Source organism: Tursiops truncatus, chromosome 11 (assembly GCF_011762595.2).
Source record: "Tursiops truncatus isolate mTurTru1 chromosome 11, mTurTru1.mat.Y, whole genome shotgun sequence".
Taxonomy (NCBI): domain Eukaryota; kingdom Metazoa; phylum Chordata; class Mammalia; order Artiodactyla; family Delphinidae; genus Tursiops; species Tursiops truncatus.
In genome coordinates, this window is record NC_047044.1 from 99094116 (window position 1) to 99116018 (window position 21903).

General features: G+C 52.8%; 1 protein-coding gene and 1 long non-coding RNA gene across 9 annotated transcripts in view; one reads left to right on the plus strand and one right to left on the minus strand.

Moving 5' to 3' along the window:
- Window positions 1-15764, minus strand: part of TEAD4 (TEA domain transcription factor 4) — a 67898-nt gene extending 52134 nt beyond the window's left edge. For 5 of the 8 annotated variants that reach the window (XR_004529068.2, XR_012324562.1, XM_033867184.2 and 2 more), the window contains exon 1: window positions 15007-15764. Coding sequence is in view for 3 of the 8 variants with exons in the window: in XM_033867184.2 (XP_033723075.1) it covers window positions 15007-15586 (580 nt within the window). In the remaining 5 variants the exon portion in view is untranslated. The remainder of the gene's footprint in view (window positions 1-15006) is intronic. The other 3 variants (XM_073789147.1, XM_033867181.2, XM_033867183.2) reach the window with 3 other exon arrangements.
- Window positions 14405-19944, plus strand: LOC141275918 (uncharacterized). Its single transcript, XR_012324563.1, has 3 exons — window positions 14405-15092; window positions 15760-18478; window positions 19312-19944. It is a non-coding gene; the product is annotated as an uncharacterized lncRNA (long non-coding RNA).
- The last annotated feature ends 1959 nt before the right edge of the window (window positions 19945-21903 follow it).

The following is a 21903-nucleotide window of genomic DNA, read 5'->3' on the forward strand; positions in this document are numbered from 1 at the left end:
GTCACAGATTCCGTGTTTGCAAATTCGTTCACTCACTAGAATCCATAACCCAAACTGACACTGGCGGTGCTTCCCGGTCACTCGGACGTGTCCCTGCGCTGAGCGGCCATCACCCGTGGTCCACCTGAGGTCAAGCCAGCCCACCCTGCCTTCCAGTTTCAGCTCAGACCCCAAACAAGCGTCCGTCCTTTTCCCGGTCTATTTAGTGCCATGCTTTTCCCATTTTTGTCTTTGTGTTGTTGATCTCACTGTTTAAAATGGCCCCCAAGTGCAGTGCTGGGGGGCTGCCTGGTGTCCCCAAGTGCAAGGAGGTCGTGATGTGCCTTATGGAGAAAATACACGGTTAGATAAGCCTTGTCCAGGCGGGAGTGATGGTGCTGTTGGTCGTGAGCTCAATGTTTATGAATCAACAATCTATTTAAATTAGGTGTCTCTGAACAGAAACACACATTAAGCAAGATTACGAATTAAACGGATGACAAAAATGTTGCGACCAGAGCCTCACAGGAACCTAACCCGTGTCTGCCCTCAGAACACTGGTTCAGTACCTGCTAATTCACGTTCTCAGTGACTTTATAGGAATCAGGAATGACAAGAATCCAGTGCACCAGGGAGAGTAACACGTTAAACCATTACAGGCAAACACCTTGCGGGGAGGGGGAGGATTTCAATAGACACTGAGCTCAAGACCCTGGGAAAATCACACCTGGTGGAGAAAGACATGCCCCAAGGCAGCCAAAAGGTGGAGACAACCCAAATGTCCTTCAACAGACTAAGGAATAAACAAAAGGTCATCTATCCATACAGTGAACTATTACTCAGCTTTAAAAAGGAATGGGGGAGGGCTTCCCTGGTGGCGCAGTGGTTGGGAGTCCACCTGCCGATGCAAGGGACACGGGTTCGTGCCCCGGTCCGGGAAGATCCCACATGCTGCGGAGCGGCTGGGCCCGTGAGCCATGGCCGCTGAGCCTGCGCGTCCGGAGCCTGTGCTCCGCGGCGGGAGAGGTCACAGCAGTGAGAGGCCCGCGTACCGAAAAAAAAAAAAAAAAGGTACATTTTATGTTGTGCTTGTTCTACCACAGTTTTTTAAAAAGGGTCACCAGGAGATAGAAGGGAAAAAGAAATGGATGGAGGTGGGAGAGGGGGTCACTCCAGGAGTCTGGAGCCCAGCATACAGGAGAGAAAGGAAGGTGGCCTACGTATAACCAGAAATGCAGAGAGAGAAGGCGGGCAAAGCCCCGGGATGGAAGGAAGGAGGGGAAGGTTAGAAACAACCCACAGGTAGTGGATGGGCTGGGCAGGGCCCGGCAGCCAGCTGGAGAAAGCTGGCCCCCGTGTGACTCAGAAGGCCAGCCGGGGCTTGCTAGAGGCCAAGTAACGAAACCACCCAGAACCTGAGGTCATGAGGCCCAAACGCCCCACCGTCCTTCGCGCCGGGCAGCGCCCCTTCCTCTCTGAAGGCACACAGCTCTGGGAAAGCCGGGAGTCAGGCTGTCTGGTCTATCGTGAAGAAGTTCAGGGTCACAGGGTTTTGTTGTTTGTTTGTTTAAATATTTATTTATTTGGTTGCGCCGGGTCTTCGTCGCAGCACGTGGGCTCAGTAGTTGCGGCACGCGGGATCTTTAGTTGCGGCATTCGGGATCTACTTCCCTGACCAGGGATCGAACCCAGGCCCCCTGTACTGGGAGCGCGGAGTCTTAACCACTGGACCGCCAGGGACGTCCCAGGACCTGGGTTAACGTCTGCCTCTGAGCTGCTACACATTCACCTCCCGAAGCTCCTGTTTCCTCATACCTCAAACTGGGAGCAGACACCCTTTGCGGAGCGATGATGGAGGACCAGTGTGATGAAACAGGCAAAGCCCTGCGCGTCCCTCCCTCCCCTTTCAGTGGGGACGTTGATCATACCTCTCGACAGGACAGGATGGGGAGGAGGTGAAAGCGAAGAAGGCAAAAGGAGGGGACCCGCAGTCCTTCCCAGTGTGAGCGCCTGTGGGAACCAAAGCCACAGGGAGCCGGGGCAGCCGGGAGGGTGGCGCTGTGCAGCCCGGCGCCAGAGGCCTGGCTGGGCCTCACACAGGCCGGGCCATTCCACTCTCTGGGGCTGTGTCCTTGAAGACACACCGCAGAGGGGATAAGGTCTCTCCTCCTCACGGGGCTATCTTGAGCATCAGGATCGATCCTGGCCGGCACAGAGGCGGCTCCTTGCAGGATGATGGAGGGATGACAGAGGGGTGATGGAGGGATGAGGGAGGGGGACAAGGACAGTGTGAAGCATCCTCCCCTGGACAGTGGGGAGGTGAACAGCAGGAAGAGTGAGGGGCACAGAAAGGAGGAAATCGGTGAAGAGGGAAGCAGGCCAGAGGGACGGGTCAACAGGGAGGGGCAGAGCGCGCCTCAGAGAAGTAGGGGGAGATTAGATTCCTGAGCAGATACAGGCCCCCAGCCCATCCCTCAGACACCCACCCCAGAGGGGCGGCGGGGGGTTAATGAGGGCGGGGCTCCAGCGCCCACCCCCCTCAGCTCTGCGAACGGCCAGCCATCCTCCCACTCCCAGCCCAGCAGCCAGGGCTGTGGGTGTCTGTGGGCCTAGCCCTAAGGCATCCAGGAAGTGCCTGTCCAAGGCCCTCCACCTCTGCCCCACCCACTGGGGCCACAGAAGCCCCTCTGATCTCACAAGGAGAAGAAATCAGGTCCCACGTTCAGCCTTGCCATGATTTGTGGGGACACCTTCCCTCTCTGGACCTCGGTGTCCCCACTTAAAAAGAGAAAAGGCGGGGAAAGGGGAAGCTCATTCACAATGAAAAAGAAATGAGCTCTCAAGTCAGGGGAAACTTGGAGGAAACTTAGAGGCATATCCCTAAGTGAAGCCCATCTGAAGCCACACGTGGAAAGGCTGCAGACTGTACGACAAAGACCACACAGCATTCGGAGAAGGTGACACCATGGGGACAACAGAGCAGGTGGGACACAGGAGTCCCAGGGCAGTGAAGCCACTCCGTCTGGGGCTGAAATGCCACCATTACATGTGACGAGACATGTGTCCAAACCCACAGAACACACCACTCACACAGCAGACCCTAATATAAACTGTGGACTTTAGTTAATAACATATCAATCCTGGCCCAGCAAGGTAACAAATATGCCACACAGGGCAAGGAGAAAGCGGGGAGGAGGGAGGGTATTCTGTGTAATTTCTGCTCAACTTTTATGTAAACCCAAAACCTCTCAAAGTAATAATAACAACAAACTGACTTAAAAAAAAGGTGGAAAAGACTGTATATATGTATAACTGAATCACTTTGCTGTACAGCAGAAATTAACACAACATTGTAAATCAACTCTACTCCAATAAAATACATTTAAAAAATAATAATAAAGTAGGCAGTTCCCTGGCAGTCCAGTGGTTAGGACTTGGTGCTCTCACTGCCAAGGGCCCGGGTTCAATCCCTAGTCGGGGAACTAAGACCCCACAAGCCGCACAGGGCGGCCAAAAATAAATAAATAAAGATAAATATGCATTTGGGGAAGCTGGAAGAAAAAAAAAAGATGGGAGGAGTAAGCCTTGCATTTATTTCTCCTCTGGGCCCGTCCCAGGATTCTAAAATAAAACAAAAGTCACAAAAGTACTGGAGGCCAAGGGACCGCACCAACCCGCTGGGCTCCCTCTGGGCAGGCCTGTCCTGTGGAATCCAGATCTCACAAGACATCAAGGACCTGGAGCCTTGGAAACTCCTCACAAGGCGAATCCCCAGGCACGGCCTGAGCAAGCTGGGCCTCCCCTGCACCGCTGCACCCGCAGAGTGCAGGACCGTGCCCACGTGCCAGGACTGGGGCTGTGCCCGCACCGGTGCCCCTGCAGCTCAGCACCCCCGCCGCCCCCGCCAGGGAGGAGCCCTCTGGGGCCCAGGGCATCAGGGAGCCACGGCGGGGCGAGGGCTCGGGGGAGCCCCAGGGAGCAGCACGCAAGCCCCATCCTCAGCTCTGCCCGCTCTCTAATCACCTCTGGGAAAGGGCTGCCCAGGAGAGAATGAAGACCCCTGCATCTGGTAGCACCATGGCCCCCAGGACACAGGCGAGGGCCAGGCTGGACGGAGGTTAACAGAGAGGCAGCACCCACCCCACCCTGGGTCATTTTCATAGGAATGTCCTTCTGTCTCAGAGCCACCCTGCCTGCACCGGGGTAGAAGTTCCAATGGCGCAGGGCCCTCAGACCCCAGGCTGAGGTCACACCAGCGAAGACCCACCCTGACCCAGAAACCCACCCCACCGATTCCGCTCTGCACCAGCCACACCCCCGCCCAGCCCTTACTCCGGCCACCAGCCAGGTCCCCGCCTCCAATTCCAGAATGCACGCTCTCCCAGTTTGGAAACAAGGCCACGGAAGCGGCTGATACCCAGGCTGTGCACAAGCGTTCCCTGTTCTGATGGGCCTGGCCAGCCTGGCCAGCGAGACACCACCGCGGCCTCCTGTTCTGAAGCAGCTGCTGCGCCTGGAGGGGGACCTCACGGAAGAGCCGGTCCCTTCATCTCTTCCGTAGGTCCTTCTCTAGGGGACCCCCATGTCCCACCTCAACCCGGTCCCACCTTTGCCCTGAAGAAAGGCCAAGGCTTAGGACACCAAACTCTTAGCCCACACCTAGCATCTTCTTTTGGAGATTTTCTCCTTAAGTGAACTTCCCCCCAATTTGTAAATCACACGTCTGACAGGGGACTTGTATCCAGAATATTAAAGAACTCTCATAACAGAACAATCGAACGAAAAAAACAGGCAAAGGATTTGGACATACCTCTCACCAAAGAAGTTGTATGAATGGCAAATAAGCACCCGAAAGGACGTTCCACGTGGTAGCCATTAAGGAAATGCACATTAAAACCTCAAGGAGATTCTACGACACACCTCCGAAAGGAAGCTGACAGCACCAGCGCTGCTGAAGACACCGAGTGATGGAGCCCTGACGCTCTGCCGGGAGGAGGGCCGAACGGTGCGCGTGGGAGAACGGCTCGGCGGTTCCTTAAAGCTTAAAACATACACGCATCACGTGACCCAGCAATCCCACTCCTAGGGATTTATCCAAGAGAAATGGAGACCTGTGTTGGCACAAAAACCTGCACACCAGCGACGACAGCAGCTTTACAAAATCATCAAGGTCTGGAAACCACGCCAAAGTCCTTCAACCAGCAAACGGCCAAGCACAGTGTGGGACGCCATATAACAGGGTCCTTTATTTTGTATTTTTTATTTTTGGGCCACATCACATGGCATGCAGGATCTCAGTTCCCCGACCAGGAATCGAACCTGTGCCCCATGAAGTGGAGGCTCGGAGTCCTAACCACCGGACCGCCATAAAATTCCCTATGACGGGGCCCTGTGACTCAGCAATGAAAGGGAACTAACTTCTGACGCACACACCACCTGGTCGAAGGGGGCATCCAGCTGGTGACGTCAGCAGAGCCCAAAGCTACACGCTGTATGATTCCACCTGACGTTCTAGAAGAGGCAAGACCACAGCAGTGAGAACAGATCGGGGAGGGCAGAGTGGGCATGGGGTGAAGGGGCTGCAGCGCTGAGGAGCCGTCTGGGGAGATGGTCGGTTGTGGACCCTGACCGTGGTGACGACCGCCCAACTCCGTGCATATGTCAAAGCTCATAGGACTACACATCCCAAGGGGTAAACTCGGCTGCATGTAAATTAAAAACGAAACTTTTAACAAGTCCTCCTTATTCTACCCAGAGTACCCGGAAAATGGACCGTGTTCATAAAGTCCCTCCTCTAGTCATTTCATGCCCACAGCCCTGAAATCACTACTTTTTCTGTCTTCTCACAGATAGTTCTCCTGCCCTCTTCCTTCCTCCCTCTCTCCTTCTCTCTGTCCCTCTTACACATGTACACACTCAGCTGTCAAAAACCTACCCATCCTTCAAAGCCAGCGCAAGTGGCTCCTCTTCCATGAAGCCCTCCCTGACTGCTCCCAGCCCCTTCAGGATGAATCCTCTTTACCAGGCATCCCCTCTGCACTTGCCTGTGCTGCTGCTTCTTTCCTTCTTTCTTTCTTTCTTTCTTTCTTGGACGCACCATGTAGCATGCGGGATCTTAGTTCCCCAACCAGGGATGGATCCCTTGCCCCCCACAGTGGAAGTGCGGAGCCCTAACCCCTGGACCGCCAGGGAAGTCCCTTGTCTGTGCTTCTCATTGGCCCTTCAAGCACCCTGCAGGCTCTCAGCGTTCGTTACTCAGTCTGTCTCCCCTGCTGGATCGCACGCTCCTTGAGCACCTGCCACGTGCCCCCCGCTGCACCTGGCACAGGCCGGGCACACCGTGGGTGCTCTGTGACCACTGAGGGCAGGTGCAAGCGGAGGAGGCTGATGCCAAGGAGAGCTGGCGCTGCTGCGGCTGGCGGAGCTCCGCGGGGGGTGTCGGAAGCACTCAAACCTCCAAGTCGACACGAGGTCACGCGATTTTCCAGGACGCTTTTCTTCCTCCTTGCCACGAAGCACAGCTCCGAGCCCCGAGGAGACAGAGGCTCAGGACACACCTGTTGAGGGACGGGACCCTGTGCCATCATCGGGGGCTGGCATTTCTCTCCCAGGAGGTGGCCCTCTGTGCAGCAACAACTGACCAGCCCATCTGATCTGAATCCATTTCACTCTGTAGAACTACGGGCACCGGCAGGGAAGCCCAGGGACCACGGGGCCCCTCTATGGCTGGGCTTTCCCAAGCACAGCACTGCCTCTCCAGGGGTTAAGGACCAGTTGTAGGTCATTTACCTGATAAACACTTATACAGTGTTTAATATGTGCCCGGCAAAGAAACCAAGCACTTTACAGATATTGCCTAATTTAACCTTCACATCAACCGTATGGGGGTGGCACTGTCATTAGTATTGTCCCCATTAATAAGCGGGGAAAATAAGGGACTTCCCTGGCGGTCCAGTGGTTAGGACTCCACGCTTCCACTGCAGGGGGCACGGGTTGGATCCCTGGTCGGGAACTAAGATCCCGCAAACCACGTGGCTCGGCCAAAAAAAAAAAAAGTTGGGGGGGGTGGGAATAAGACACACTGCAGCCTGGAAACTTGCCCAGGGCCACATAGCTGAAGAGCAGCAGGTAGGGGCTTCAAACCCAGGCAGGCAGGCTGGCTGTGAAGCTATACTGCCCAACCACTGGCCACGGCTAGTGGGCACTTGAAGCGTGGCCGGTGCAACAGAGACGTGCCGTTGAGTGTAAAACACGGGCTGGATCCCAACCCTTTTTACGAAAAACAATGTCAACTATCTCATTAATATTGTTTTACTATTGATTACACGTTAAGCGATAATATTTTAGACACTGTAGTTTAATAGAAAATATTATTAAAATTCATTTCACTAGGGAAGGGTGGGGGAAGGGACAGTTAGGGAGTTTGGGATCGACACGTACACACAGCTGTATTTAAAATGGATAACCAACAAGGACCTACTGTATAGCACAGGGAACTCTGCTCACTATTATGTTAACAACCTAATGGGAAAATGTATAACTGAATCACTGTGCTGTACACCTGAAACTATTACAACATTGTTAATCAACTCTACTCCAATGCAAAATAAAAAGTTAACAAAAAAATTCATTTGACTAGCTTCTTTGCGCCTCTTAAATGTGGCTCCCAGCTCACATACAATTTCACATTCCCAGCGGACAGCACCGGCTCCGGAGTCTGTGCCCGCAGCCGCTACCCAACGCCGTGGCATCTTCCCCTGACCCTGACGCCCGTCCACTCAGCTTGCACAAGGGTGACGCGGGCCAGGCAACGCCGCCCACACCTCCCCGTGCTGCATCCTCCACCCGCTGGGACACTGCTCCTTCCCCCACATCTCTCAACCTCGCCTCCGGCAGGATGGATCTCCCCGAGGGCCAAAGTGGGAAAACACCTCCCTCCTCGCCTAGTGGGGTCCCCACCTGCCACATGTGGAGAAACTGAGGCCAGGGCCATAATGGGGAGGCAGAGGCCCCAGAGGTCATCTGATCCCACCTCCCATCCAGCGCAGAGATGTCCGGCGAAGCATCCCTAACCAGTTCTGCACAGAAACAGAAATTCTGTGTAGTTCCACCTGGTCCTGCCTCCTGAGATCACGGATGGATCTGCTGTCCCTGCAAGGAGGGCTGCCTCCTGGGAGAGAAATGCCAACACCCACCCCCGCTCCAAACTCGGCTGAGATGCTCGAAGCTCAGTGCTTCCTAGGTCCGGTGTGTCCAACCTCCAAAACCAGAGGAGGCTCCCAGTGTGGCCGGAGCACTGCACTGGACTCAAGCCTTTCTGACGCAGGCTCCGCACACCACAGGGCCCAAAGGGAAGCGCGTGATGGACCCAGGTACAAACTTAAACCCCGCATTAATCTCTGTGTAGCTTCTTCCTCCTCTGTAAAGGAGAGGTTCAAAAAATAATAACAAACCCCATCTCGCAGGGCTGCTGTGAAGATTAAAAGAGAGATGTCGAGAGAGATGTTTAGAATAACACCTGGCATCCAGTAGGCACTTAATAAATGCTCATTTCCCTTCCCCTTCCTTCATCAACCAAAAACCCCAAGGTTTTTTTTTTTCCCCACAAGAATGGACAGTAAGTTCCTATTCTATATAATTGATATTCTGAACTTAAATGCAGGATTTTACACATAAACTTTTTAGGTTTCATCTTGAGATATGAAGACATGTTTAATATCGCTAGATGTCAAGTTATTTTGAATAGCTAAAAATTGAAAACAATTTTTTTAAAAGTCCAGTACAGCACAGTTAAATAAGGTATTGTCATATGATGTAATATTATTCAGATCCTTAAAATTATGGTTTTCAATAATTTATATACTCTATAGTATAGAGTAGTTAAAAAAACAGAATAGAGTATAATTGCAATTATGTTAAAATATATAGACTTGCATGAACACAAGTTTGGAGGGACATATACCAAAATATTAACGGTACTCATCCCTGAGTTGTGGCACTGTGTACCATTTTATTTTCTCCTTTATATATTTCTTTATTTTCCTGGTGTTCTATAATGAGCATGTATTAATCTTAACTGAAAATTTATTTTAATTTCAGGGTTCTGCTTAATCTCAGCATTTTAGTCAATTGAAAGGATTTTGAATCCTGGTTCTGTCATCCAATAGGCTTGTTATCCTAAACATGCACAGAACTGATAGAGGACAAAGCCAGAAAAGATGTGACATACATCACTAGAGACCTCGCCCCAGGGTGACGTGAGCTCAGTACCCAGGGTGGTCTTTCAACTGGTCACAAATCCATCTTAACGGCTGCCATCAGCCAGAACACACTCAATTCTCCTGAACCCAAATTAGGTTATTTTCCCACGACTTGGTAGAGTGAGCCCATGTTGGCCACTAGTTACCTCAACTTCATTTCTTTTGTCCCCACAGACTGTATGTTCAAATATCTGACCTGGAATTTGGCCAGGGATGGATAAGAAGCTTACCAGCTAGCCATTTCAGGACCCCGGTCTTGCCCCCTTGAAGAGATGAACCAGGACAGCATTTGCTATCCTGCCGTCCTCACCTCCTCCCAGACCCCAGAAGCTTCTCTCAGGTCCCCAAAACGCGATCTGTGAGAATCTGGCCACCTGAGCTCAGGAAACGCGACTCAAGTGTGGTCCAACGGACTCGCCCAAGGTTGGCCTTCGCCCCTCTCACAGGTCTGCTCTACTCTGACAAAGATGAGGGCGTGGTAAGGGCGCTTCACCTGGGAGAGCATTCCGCCACCTGCCCCCCAGCCTGTCCCGGTTATCCTCCTGTTCTGACTGTAGCTCAGAAAAATCCCTTTCTGTTGTCCAGCTGACCCAGGCCGGCTGTTTCCCCACCTGGAGCTCTGCCCACGGCCCAGTCAACTATTACTCAACGCTCAACGCCAAGATGGCCATCAGCCGGGGAGGAACACGAGCGGTCTTTTATCCTGGGGGGTTCACGGGACAATGCACGCAAACATCTCGGGGGCTTGAGGGAACGCAGCGCATGGCAGGGGTGGGCCAGGCCAGCAGACACTGGGACACCTCGGCTGAGAAGGCAAAGCAGAGGGTTCAGCCAGAGGATGGGCTTCAGCAGCTCAGGCTTCTCTGAGTCAACAGGGCCCCTGCAGAGGAGAGGCCCACCCTGTGTGTCACCGGCCCCTCCCCAGTGCCCTTCGCACTGCCCCCAACACCCTGCCTTTCCTTCAGGCCGGATATGCATCCCCTCCCCCACGAGGGTCACCCAGCCTCCGCACAGCTCCCATTTCCTGCCCCTGGTGACTCCTCTGAAGTCTATTGTTCGAGTGAAGTTTGGGTCAAAGGAAGCCGAGTCCCCACCCATGGGGGCCCGCCCACCCTCCGCAGTCCGCACTGCAGGGAGCCGGGCCCATCCTCCTGATGTATTGAAGGCCGGAGGATGTTGGGCAAGGCCCTTGGGGGCTGGGATTCTGGTGGAAATGCTCCCAAAGGGCCAGTCGCTACAGCGGAGGGCTCCCAGCCCATATCCCTAATATCTACATGGAAAAACCAAAAGCGTGCGAAGAACTGTCATTTCAGAAGCCGTCAAGGCAAAGCTGGAATGAGAGCCTAGGAGCTGGAGACTATGCCTGGCTACACAGCCCTGCCCCACCTCCACCTGGGCCCCTGAACTGGCCACACCCTATGGGGAAGGGGGGGCCCCCCCAGACAGCAGCTGTTCAGCTACAGTTTCAGAGCCTTAAAGGGAGCTGTGGTCCCAACTCCTGCCAGCAAAGGGTCACAGGGGGCAAAGGAAGGCAGGAGGCACAGTGCGCCAGCCTCCACGCCTGTTAGACGAAGGTGGTCAGGAGTCTGGGCATTGGGACCCACAGAGCAGGAGACGGCGCAGGAGACAGAGTGGACCAGAATGGACCAGGGTGGACTCCAGTCCCAGCTGTGCCACTCACCAGCTGTGTGACCTTAAGCAAGCTACTGTCCCACTAGGGCTTCAGTTTCCCATCTTTATTTTTATTATTTTTATTATTTTTAAAATTTTTATTGAAATATTGTTGACTTACAACATTGTATTAGTTTCAGGTGTACAGCAAAGTGATTCAGTTATTTTGTGTGTGTATGTATATATATTCTTTTTTAGATTCTTTTCCATTATAGGTTACTCCAAGACACTGAATATAGTTCCCTGTGCTATACAGTAGGTCCTGTTGTTTATCTATTTTATATAGAGCGTGTATATCTGCTAATCCCAAACTCTTAATTTATCCTGCCCCCACCCCCTTCCCCTTTGGTAAGGGTAAGTTTGTTTTCTATGTCTGTGAGTCTATTCCTGTTTTGTAAATAAGTTCTTTTGTACCATTTTTTAGATTCCACATATAAGTGATATCATATGGTATTTGTCTTTCTCTGTCTGACTTACTTCACTTAGCATGATAATCTCTAGGTCCATCCATGTTGCTGCAAATGGCATTATTTCATTCTTTTTCATGGCTGAGTAGTATTCCACTGTATATATGCACCACATCTTCTTTATACATTCATCTGTCAATGGACATTTAAGTTGCTTCCATGTCTTGGCTATTGTAAATAGTGCTGCTATGAACACTGGGGTACATGTATCATTTCGAATTACAGTTTTCTCTGGATATATGCCAGGAATGGGATTGCTGGACCATATATTTTTAGTTTTTTAAGGAAGCTCCATGCTGTTCTCTGTAGTGGCTGCTCCTCACCTCTAAAATGAGCGAGTGGGCTTCCCTGGTGGCACAGTGGTTGGGAGTCCACCTGCCGATGCAGGGGACACGGGTTCGTGCCCCGGTCCGGGAGGATCCCACATGCCGCGGAGCGGCTGGGCCCGTGAGCCATGGCCGCTGAGCCTGCGCGTCCGGAGCCTGTGCTCCACAATGGGAGAGGCCACAGCAGTGAGAGGCCCACGTACCACAAAAAAATAATAAATAAATAAAAATAAAATGAGCGAGTTAGGTGCTGACATTAGAGTTCACTAATGTTCAGCGAGTTCACCCTGGGGTCAAGGCAAAACAGTAATTAGAACATAGGAGCTGGAGACCCTGTGCTCTGCGGTGACAAAGCCAGGCTCCCACCTCCACCTGGGCCACTAGCGACCCTGGTTCCTAAGTCTGAGGGAAGAAGCCTGTAGGGCCTGGCGTACAGCAAACGCTCAAGCCATTTGGCTAAACAAACATGAATGGCAGGGCAGGGTTTAGCAAAGGGTGTTCAGAGAAGTTCGCAGGAAAAAAGGGGTTCTAGGCTGAAACAGGCTTAGGAAACACTGGCTGCTGCGCCTCTGGCTGTGCCAGGCACGGTGTGAGGTGCTCTGCAAACACTGAATTTTCACCACCAACTTTTCCGATAGATACTAATGAACTCCTCCCATATTACTCATCAGGAAACCAAGCCTGAAGCCTTAAAGGTAGCGAGTAACTGTCAGGATTTATACCCTGGTACGTGTGACCCCAAACCTGAACCCGCTCTACTCCATCTTTAGACCAGACGCCCTCGAAGCCCCACCCACACATGGCCTGAGCCGGTGAGGGGGTAGGTGGCCCCCAGCAGCACACCTGTGTCCTCAGGGTGCGTGGAGGAGGGGCGGCGAGTCCCCACCCCTTGGCAGTGTCTGGTCCCTTCCTTTCAAGAAGCCATAAACATTATGCCCACAGCATGTGGCTGTGAGAATGAAGAAAGAACTCGATAAGGGGTCGGCCTGCGTTCACCCCGCCCATCCCCACCACGCGCTGTCAATCTCACACTGCGGCCAATCTCCTGGGCATTGTGGCTCTCGCCCTACCCAGCTCCCTCCTCTAAAATGTTTCACATGGTGAAACCCCAATGGAGATAAAACTGAAAGCAAAGCAGAAAGGAAGAGATGGGGAAACAGAGATACCCCACAAGGTTCTCCTCACAGGTCAACCGGCAAATCAGAGGCAGCCTTCCCTTCCAGGCTGGCACGAAAGCATCTCTGCAATGCTCAGGACAGTGCCTCCTGGTCTAGCAAGTCTCCAGGGAGGAGGATTCTTCCTTTTGACTGCCCCGGCAGCTCTAAGGAGAGCTGGACCAGGAGAAAGTAGTTCGATTCCTCCTTGTTCTTGGGGCCAAATTTAAAAGCACTGTCTAGACAAATACTGTGTGATATCACTTACGTGTGGAACTTAAACAACAGACTAGTGAATATAACAAAGAAGAGGACTCACAGATATAGATATGAGCAAACTGGTGGTTGCCAGTGGGGAGGGGGCGGGGCAATTTAGGGGCGGGGGAGGGGAGGTACAAACTATTGAGTGTACCACAGGCTACAAGGATGTGTTGTACAACACAGAGAATATAGCCCATATTTTGTTGTAACTGGAAATGGAAAGTTACCTCTAAAAACTGCATAACATTTTTTAAAAGTTAAAAATAAATAAGTAAAGTAAAGCCCTGTTTACACAAATCTCAAGATTCGAAATGGTCTCTTTCTGGGGGGTCCAACCCCACAAACATCCCCAAATCTCACTACCGTCACGAAAGGCAAGAATCTCAACTTCCCTTAACTTTCTGCCTAGGCGGAACAAAACCGACCTCCCTAGAAAGACAGCTGCCTGGAAGAGGCAGGTGTGGACAGCTTTCCTTCCAGCTCCGCGGGTCCAGGGCGAGTGGAGCCTGGGGGCCACACCCACAGCCAACTACTCCCGTACACACACCACCAGCGACACTGTCTCCTGCCCCCGCTTCGGCAGGGAGCAAGGACAGTCTCGCCCAGGAACAGCATCCTCGCGGGGAAAACGCACGCTGAGAGACGTGGCATCTCGCAAGTGCTCAGAAACACTCAGCTCTCAGCACTCTTCTCGAGTGGAAACGCGCTCCCGTTCAACACAAACAAATCCGCCTCCTGGAAGCCAGGTGAGTCATCTGTGAGCCGGTGTCACCCTCACATACACTCGAAGCTAAGGAGGCAGGACAGCCAGACGCCACATGAACTCATCACTTACCCTCCGGGTCTGGCCCGAACCCCCTGACACACGAGTACACGGAGGCGCGAGTCCCGGGTCGGCCCACCCGCCGGGGAAATATCCGCTTCGGGGTCTGGGAGCTCTGCTCCCCAGACTCGCTGGTCCCCAGAGTAGAACGCACCAGGCTCCTCAAGCGCTGGGGAGCGGGGACCTTTTGCCGAGGTCCCCTCCGCTGTCGCAAAGCCTCGGCACTGCAAACCGCCAAGGCACCCACCTCCAGGGCTCTTCTTCCGAGCCCGAGAGGCGCCCAGCAGAAAAGAGGCGCGGGTGCCGGGTCTCTCCTGCCGCCGGCGTCCTCGGCTCCGCCTCCGGTCCTTTCGGCTCCGCGCGCTCCCCTTCCCCGCCCCCCGGCCCTCTCGCCCACCACGGCCCTGCGGTCCGCGCGCCTCCACGTGCCCGACTCGCCACCTAGTCCGGTCCCGGGTGAGAGCTCCTCCCGCGCCGCCGCCTTACCGGTCCCAGGGTGCGGGGAGGTGGGCGGGCGCGCGGGGCCAGTCCCGCGGAGTCCGCCCCGGCGCCGCTCTTCCAGCCGCGGCTCCGCTGAGGTCCCAGGAGGCCGGCGAGGGCGCTGCAGGGACAACGGGGGGTCAGCGACCGGAGACCCGGGCTCCGGAACCGGGGCCGATCGGCTGGGCGGGGAGGAAGGCGGGTCGCGGGACGGAGCCGACCCCGCGCCGCCCCGAGCCCAGGTCGTCGCGCCGGCGCGCGGTACTCGGTGCGCGGTGCCCGGTGCACGGTAGTCGGTGCGCGGGGTCCGGCGCGCGGTGGCCGGTGCGCGGAGCCGGGCGGAGCGGGGCTCGCGGAGGGAGGAGTTTTCCCAGAAAGGGACTGACGGGAAAGCACGGGCGATCCCTATTCCTGGCGGGGTGAGTCAACGGGAGAGGAAGGGAGCCGGGGGAACCGAGCGCGCGCAGGAGGGCGGAAAGGAGGGAAGTCGGAGGGGGGGCAAGGCGGGCCCGGAGCGCAGGTCCAAGGCCGGAAGAAGAGAGCGCCAGGGGAGCGGCAGAGGGGCGCGGCGCCGGGGCCACTCACCTGGGGGACGCGGCCGCACGGCGGAGCCGGGAGCTGCGGGCCCTCCCCGCCCCCGGCCTGGGGTTTGAAAGGAGGAAGCCTGGAATGTGAGGAATGAGGGCTGGAATGAGATGCGCGCGGCCGAGGGCGGGAGCTGGAGGGAGTGGCGGCCCGGCCCCGAGCCCTCGGGGAGGAGACTGGGACGCGGGGAGGGGCCGCGGGCGCGGGGCGGGCGGCGCCGGCGGGGGGCGGCCGCGGGGACTAGGCTGCGACCTCGGCGTCCTGCTCCAGCTTCGGCCGCCGCCCCGCACACGTGCTTCCCCTTTGATCTCGGCCCAGACTCTCTTCCTCCTCCCCTGGCCCAGCTTCCCGCCGGTCCTGGCCAGCCCCCCGCTCTCGGCCGAGGCCGGAACCCTTCCTCCTGACCCGCGGGCCGGCCTCTGGCCTCGCGCCCGGCCGCCAGCACACCTCTCTCTCCGCGCCGGCCCCAAAAGGACGGTCGAGGGCGGACGTCCGGCGCGCGGGCAGCTGCTCCCTTCCCCGCGGTGCCCACCGGGGACCCCGCTCCCGGGCCCAGGACGCAGGAGCTCCGCGCACACATGCGTGCCCTCCCCGCACGTTCCTTTCAGCCGTTCCCTTCCGCCCCGCGCGGACCTGCGACGCTGTCACCGCGGAGAGCGGCGCACGTGGGGAGAGGATGCCCGAAGTGACGGGCGTGTGGCGCGGCAGGAGACGCGTCTAACACTTATCCCACATCTGTTATGCGCCCACCAGACACTGTGAAAATAGTGAAGGAGAAGACCTCAGCACCTGCCCTTCCAGAGCTTTCCATTTAGCTGGGAAAACTCGGTCTGTGGAGGAGCATCGCCAGAAAGTGGGGAGTCCGGGTCTTAAACACGCCAGGTGGGTTTAGTCTCGTGATGGATTACAACAGCGGTGCCAGTTGTGGAGATCACTGTATCGCATTTGGGCTGTATCACTGGGCTTCTGTTTGGAAGTCTTCAGAACACACTGGCTTAATGCAGGGTGTAAACACATACCCCTGTCAATCCACCTTGTTGGGAAGTTGAAACCAAAGGACTTCTGCCCTTTTCCAAAAATCAGATCCAACCTCAGCCTTATCACTTAACCCTGTATTGTCCTGGGGTCCAGATCTTATCTCCCTTACCAAACAGAAACTTCCTTGGAGACACAGTAAATGTCCAATTTATCTTATCTTTCACCCAGCTCCAGCTTGGTGCCTGGGATAGATAAATGCGTAATAAATGTTAAGTTAAAACCAAAAAAAAAACAGAAACCTACTACCACAGAGGATCTTGAAGTGCTATAAGTGCTGAAGTTGTTTCCAAGAGAGGCGTTCCAAAGGTGTTTTGAGTGATCACAGCATCACTGGACAAAGTATCCAATCTCTTAAGGTGAAGACTGAAGGAAGCAGGTCTCATTTGGATATAAATTCTGGTCTGCTTGTTAAATGATGGGTCTCGTCAGGGCTTGGTCACACCTCCTCCACATGAAAAGTCTGCAGCGCAGGACAGTGTGCAGGCACCGAATGACACACAAACGGTAAGCACTGGCTACTTAGCGTAACAACCATTTGTTGTGTCCGTGAGCTTTGAGCACCATAGGGGAACCCCAGGAAATGCACAGTGAAATCCAGGTTGCAGAGGCGACGTACTCTAGCTCTTGAAGGATAAATGAGAGTTCGCTGAATTGAGTCTGGAAGACTCAATAAGGCTGGTAGCCTGTACACTAGGGGAGTTTAGGAAAAGTCTAGTAAGCTGGCGTGGCTGGAGAACAGGAGGCGGGGAGGATGGATTACAGCAGCAGTGCCAGCTGTGAAGATCACTGTATCCCGTGCTGAAGAGGGGGCATCCAAAGGGCCCTTGGGACACAAGTGTGACAAAATCGGCACCTCCATCAGAAAGACCCCCCTCGACTGGACTGCAGGTGTTAGGGCTGGATTGGAGAGTCAGGGTAGTGGTCCTGAGGCTGAGGATGAGGGAAGGGGTCCAGGAAATAGTCCAGAAGCAAAGTCAACAGAAATGGTGACTAAGTTGGCTGTGAGGTGAGAGAGGAGACAAAAATCACAGAACTTTGACAGCTGAACGACTGGGGGTACCATTAGCAAAGATAAGAACTCAAAGAAAGACAGGACTATGTTGGATTGGAGGGTCAGTCCAGCTGGGCTCAGAGGGGTGGGAGGAAGGTAGGACGGAGTCCCTTGGAGACAGGAAAGCAGCACACACTGCTGAGAGGGTATCTGGAGATCAGACCGGCTTATTCCCCCAGACCCTAACTATCCAAGACCATAAAGGGTCAGAACCTCAGCCTCCCACAGGCTTCTAGAGAGCTCTGTGCCTTTAGGTATCTCCCGTTCCCAAGCTGTGGAGGTCACTCTGGATAAAGGCAACTTCTCAGAAGTCCCGAAGGTGAAAGACAGACAGTGATCTTACACACGTGCCTGCCCTTTCAGGGATATTTACATTTCTCAAGAGACAGGACTCATTTGTTGACCTTCAGGAATGAATCTCTTGGTGGAAATATTTCATGTCTGGATAGAGCTAGAGAGATGCACATGGCTCCCCTCAAATTACACCATAAAATCCACACCTCACCTCACCTCACTTCCTCGTGATCCCAGCCACTTTACCCAGACCCACAAATGGATCCTGGTCGAGCTTCACGAAAGTTGTGCAGAAAGAAGACGGCACGGGTGTGGTCAGAGCTGGGTTTGATGTGTGGAAGCTATTTGTGTTGTTTATTCTCCAAAATCAAAGTCAAAAATCATATTAATTACTTTTATCATGTGTCGTTTGGTATTATTTCCATTCCTTTAATAAATTTTTTTCAACCCACATCATCATAGTTAAATTATCCATATGATACCCTATTAAACAAATTCAGCCACATCCACGTGATAGAATTCTTTAGAGTGATTAATAAGATTTTAAAAAATAAACCAGACAAGTGTGCATGACATAATAAGTGGAAAAGCAGATTTTAAAAACAGTGTAGGGCTTCCCTGGTGGCGCAGTGGTTGAGAGTCTGCCTGCCAATGCAGGGGACACGGGTTCGTGCCCCGGTCCGGGAAGATCCCACATGCCGCGGAGCGGCTGGGCCCGTGAGCCATGGCCGCTGAGCCTGCGCGTCTGGAGCCTGTGCTCCGCAACGGGAGAGGCCACAGCAGTGAGAGGCCCCCGTACCGCAAAAATAAATAAACAAATAAAAATAAATAAAAATAAAAAATGTATACAGGATGATCCTGTTTTATTTATTTATTTAGGCCACACCGTGCGGCATGTGGGATCTTAGTTCCCCCACCGGGGACCGAACCCATGCCCCCTGCAGTGGAAGCACGGAGTTCTAACCACAGAATGGCTAGAGAAGTCCCAATCCTGTTTTTTTTTTTTTTAATTTTTATTTTATATTAGAGTATAGCTGATTTACAATGCTGTGTCCTGCTTTTGAAAAATAAATGGAAAAGAATCTTACAGTGAGTATCTCTGACAGGTTGAAGATTAAGGGGCCTTCTTTCTCATTTTTTAAAAATTAATTTTAAAAAATTAATTAAATTTATTTATTTTTGGCTGCGTTGGGTCTTCGTTGCTGCGCACAGGCTTTCTCTAGTTGCTGCGAGAGGGGGCTACTATTCGTTGCGGTGCGCGGGCTTCTCATTGCGGTGGCTTCTCTTGTTGCGGAGCACGGGCTCTAGGCGTCCGGGCTTCAGTAGTTGTGGCACGCGGGCTCAGTAGTTGTGGCTCACGGGCTCTAGAGCGCAGGCTCAGTAGCTGTGGCGCACGGGCTCAGTTGCTCCGCGGCATGTGGGATCTTCCCGGACCAGGGCTCGAAACCGTGTCCCCTGTGTTGGCAGGCGGATTCTTAACCACTGCGCCACCAGGGAAGCTCCTCTTTCTCATTTTTTTGTTCTCTATTTTCTATAACAAACTTGTACTTCTTTTATAATTGGGTGGGGGGGTAAGGGGTGGGATGTGACTGGAACTATATATCTAACCCTGCCCTACTTTTTCCACATCTTAAAAAAAAAACCAACACCCACAACTGGATTTAATAGCCTAATAAGAAGTTAACAAGGGCAGAATCCAGGAAGGATTATTTCCTAGGCTTTAGGTAAAAGGAAATATATTGCTCTTGAAATATCCCCAAAGCATGCCCCCTCTTCCTGGGCTTCAGAAGTAGGATGCAGCTGACTCGGTGCTGGGGTATGGTCACTGTAACTCCAGGTCCTGTTCTTTTCAACCCACGCACGCTGTACTTCTTTCCTTCTTTCTTTCTTTTTCTGGCTGTGCCACACGGCTTGCTGACCAGGGATTGAACCCACGTCCTGGGCAGTGAAAGCGCAGTCCTAAGAACTGGACCGCCACGGAATTCCCTCTATGTGCTTTTTTTTCCTTAAGAAGACTCTTCACTCCATACCATCTGAACTGCATCTTGTGTTTTGAACGACAACACAGACCAACCTTTATCAAAGCTGGAGTCTTTCATTTCATCTATAGAATAAAAGCAGTCTGTGATTTGAAAAGCATCGTATTAATTGTTGTCTCTTCATCCAAGAGAAATGTGGACAAGAATAGACTCCAGGTCTACCCTCTAGGGGGCAGTGTGTGCTGGGGCTGACCTGTCCTCCTCACCCCACCCCCCAATGCCTTATGGTGAAGCCCTAATCCCCAGTACCTCAGAATGTGACAGGATCTGCAGATGTATTAAAGAGGTGATTAAGTTAAATTGAGGTCTTTAGGATGGGCCCTAATCCAATCTGCCTAGATTAGGGTCCACCCTAATCCTTCTTATAAGAGAGATTAGGACACAGACTTCTCACAGAGGACACAGGGAGAGGATGGCCATCTGTAGGCCATGGAGAGAGGCCTCAGGAGAAACCAAACCTGCCTACACCTTGATCTTGGACTTCTAGCCTCCAGAACTGTGAGAAATAAATTTCTGTTCAAGCCACCCAGTCTGTGGTACTTTGTTATGGCAGCCTGAGCAAACTAATTCAGTGTATTTCCAGACTGACACAAAACTCTTGGTTTCTGGAGCCCAGAGGGTGAAGGCTTCTCCGTACAGTTCTCAGAATTTCTCTGAGCGTCCCAGGGGGTCTTTAGGGTCTGGATATCCAGGAGCTTCCTGGAAAAAATCAAAAGGGGGGAAAGGCTTCCTCCAGTCTAATCGTTAAAAGTTTCATTTTCAGTGACTCTGACACAAAATTTTGAAAATGGAAGTTAACAAAAGTCACATATTATGTCCTTACTGGGGAATTAAACTAACCCAGGTTCAAACAACAGCTCGGCCGATACTAATTACGACCTTGGGGACCCTTAGAGTCTGGGCCTCAGTCTCCTATCACTCATGTTTCCATCTCACGTTGACTGAACATGTGTGATGTCCTTGGCACTGCGCCAGGTAGGTAGGCACTAGGGATGAACAGAAACGTCACAGCCCTGCCCCCAAGCTACTGACATTCTGATGGGGAAGTGGGACGAGCACAACTTCCCCAGGGAATGACACCTGGTGAGAAGAGGGTTACATTTTTGGAACCCAAAGTTGAGATTTCTGTGGACCCACATTCTCCGACAGAACATTCTGGAATGATGAAGTGTTCTTTATCCGTGCTGTCCAGTATGGTAGGCATGAGCCACATATGGCTTCTGAGACCTTGAAATGCAGCTAGTTGACTGAATTTTAATTAATAGTTCCATGTGACTAGCGGCGATGGTGTTGGAGAGCACAGCTGTCGACCATCCAAAAGGAGATGCTTGGCAGGCAGGCAGATAACACCTGCGAAGGGGCAAACTGAGGACTGTGGAGACACCAATCATAAAGGTGTGGGCATTCCCTGGCGGCCCAGTGGTTAAGACTCGTGCTTCCACTGCAGGGGTGGGGGCTTCACCCCTGGTCGGGAAACCAAGATCCCACGTGCCACATGGCACAGCCAAAGGAACAAAAAACAAAGCAAGCTACTGAACCAAGTATATAGTATGCTACCTTTTGTGCACAAAGAGTGGGAAATTAGAAATACATTTTTGCATAGAGAAATACTGGGAAGATACATTGGAAACGAAAAGTGGTCAACTCTAAGAGTACAGGGCAAGGGAAACAAGAAGGGGACAGATACGGGAGGAGGCTTTAATTGTATAATCTTAAAAAGTGTTTTAAATAATATGAAATTATTACTATTTAAAATCTGTATCTCTCTCTCTCTCTGATACAGAATCACAGGAGACTGACCAAAGGCAAAATCAGGACGTATTTTTAGGGACATCCTTCTATCTTACCCTGATGGAGTCTGTCCTGAGCATGCATCAGTACCCTAAAAATTGCATTTAAACCCACTCTTAAAATCTTGATCTAACTGCCAGCCTCCCTCTGCCTGTCACCCTCCTTTCGTCTCAGACCGTCCTTCCTTCCTGACCTTCCTGCCCCCAGACTATGGCAGAGAGAGAACTACTGATTATTCTTGGAGGCCTTGAGAATCACGAGGGACGGAATCTGGGTAGATAGTGCTTAACCAGATGTTAAAACCCTGAGGCTTGAGAAGCACTATATTATACCAAAATGTGTAATAAAAGGTTGGAACAGACCAGGAAAAGTCCCACTGCCACCCTGGCCCACCCGCTCTACCGTCTACGTGGCACACTCTTATTGCACCTGGCCTCCCGGGCCTCAGCCTTGCCCTGTGCAGAGGAGCTTGGGCCTGATGGACCAAAGGACCTGGCAGAGCCAGAGAAAACCATGGAGGCCCCTTTCATATTTGGAATATTTCAGAAACTTCCATTAACATCAGGGCTACTTTTCTTGTTGTTTTGCTTTGTTTGTTTGTTTTGCCTAGGCTGTCCCTTCAAGTAGGAAAGGAGAGATGGGTACAAAGTAAGGAAGGTGAGGTAGGCTCAGGCCTGAGACCAG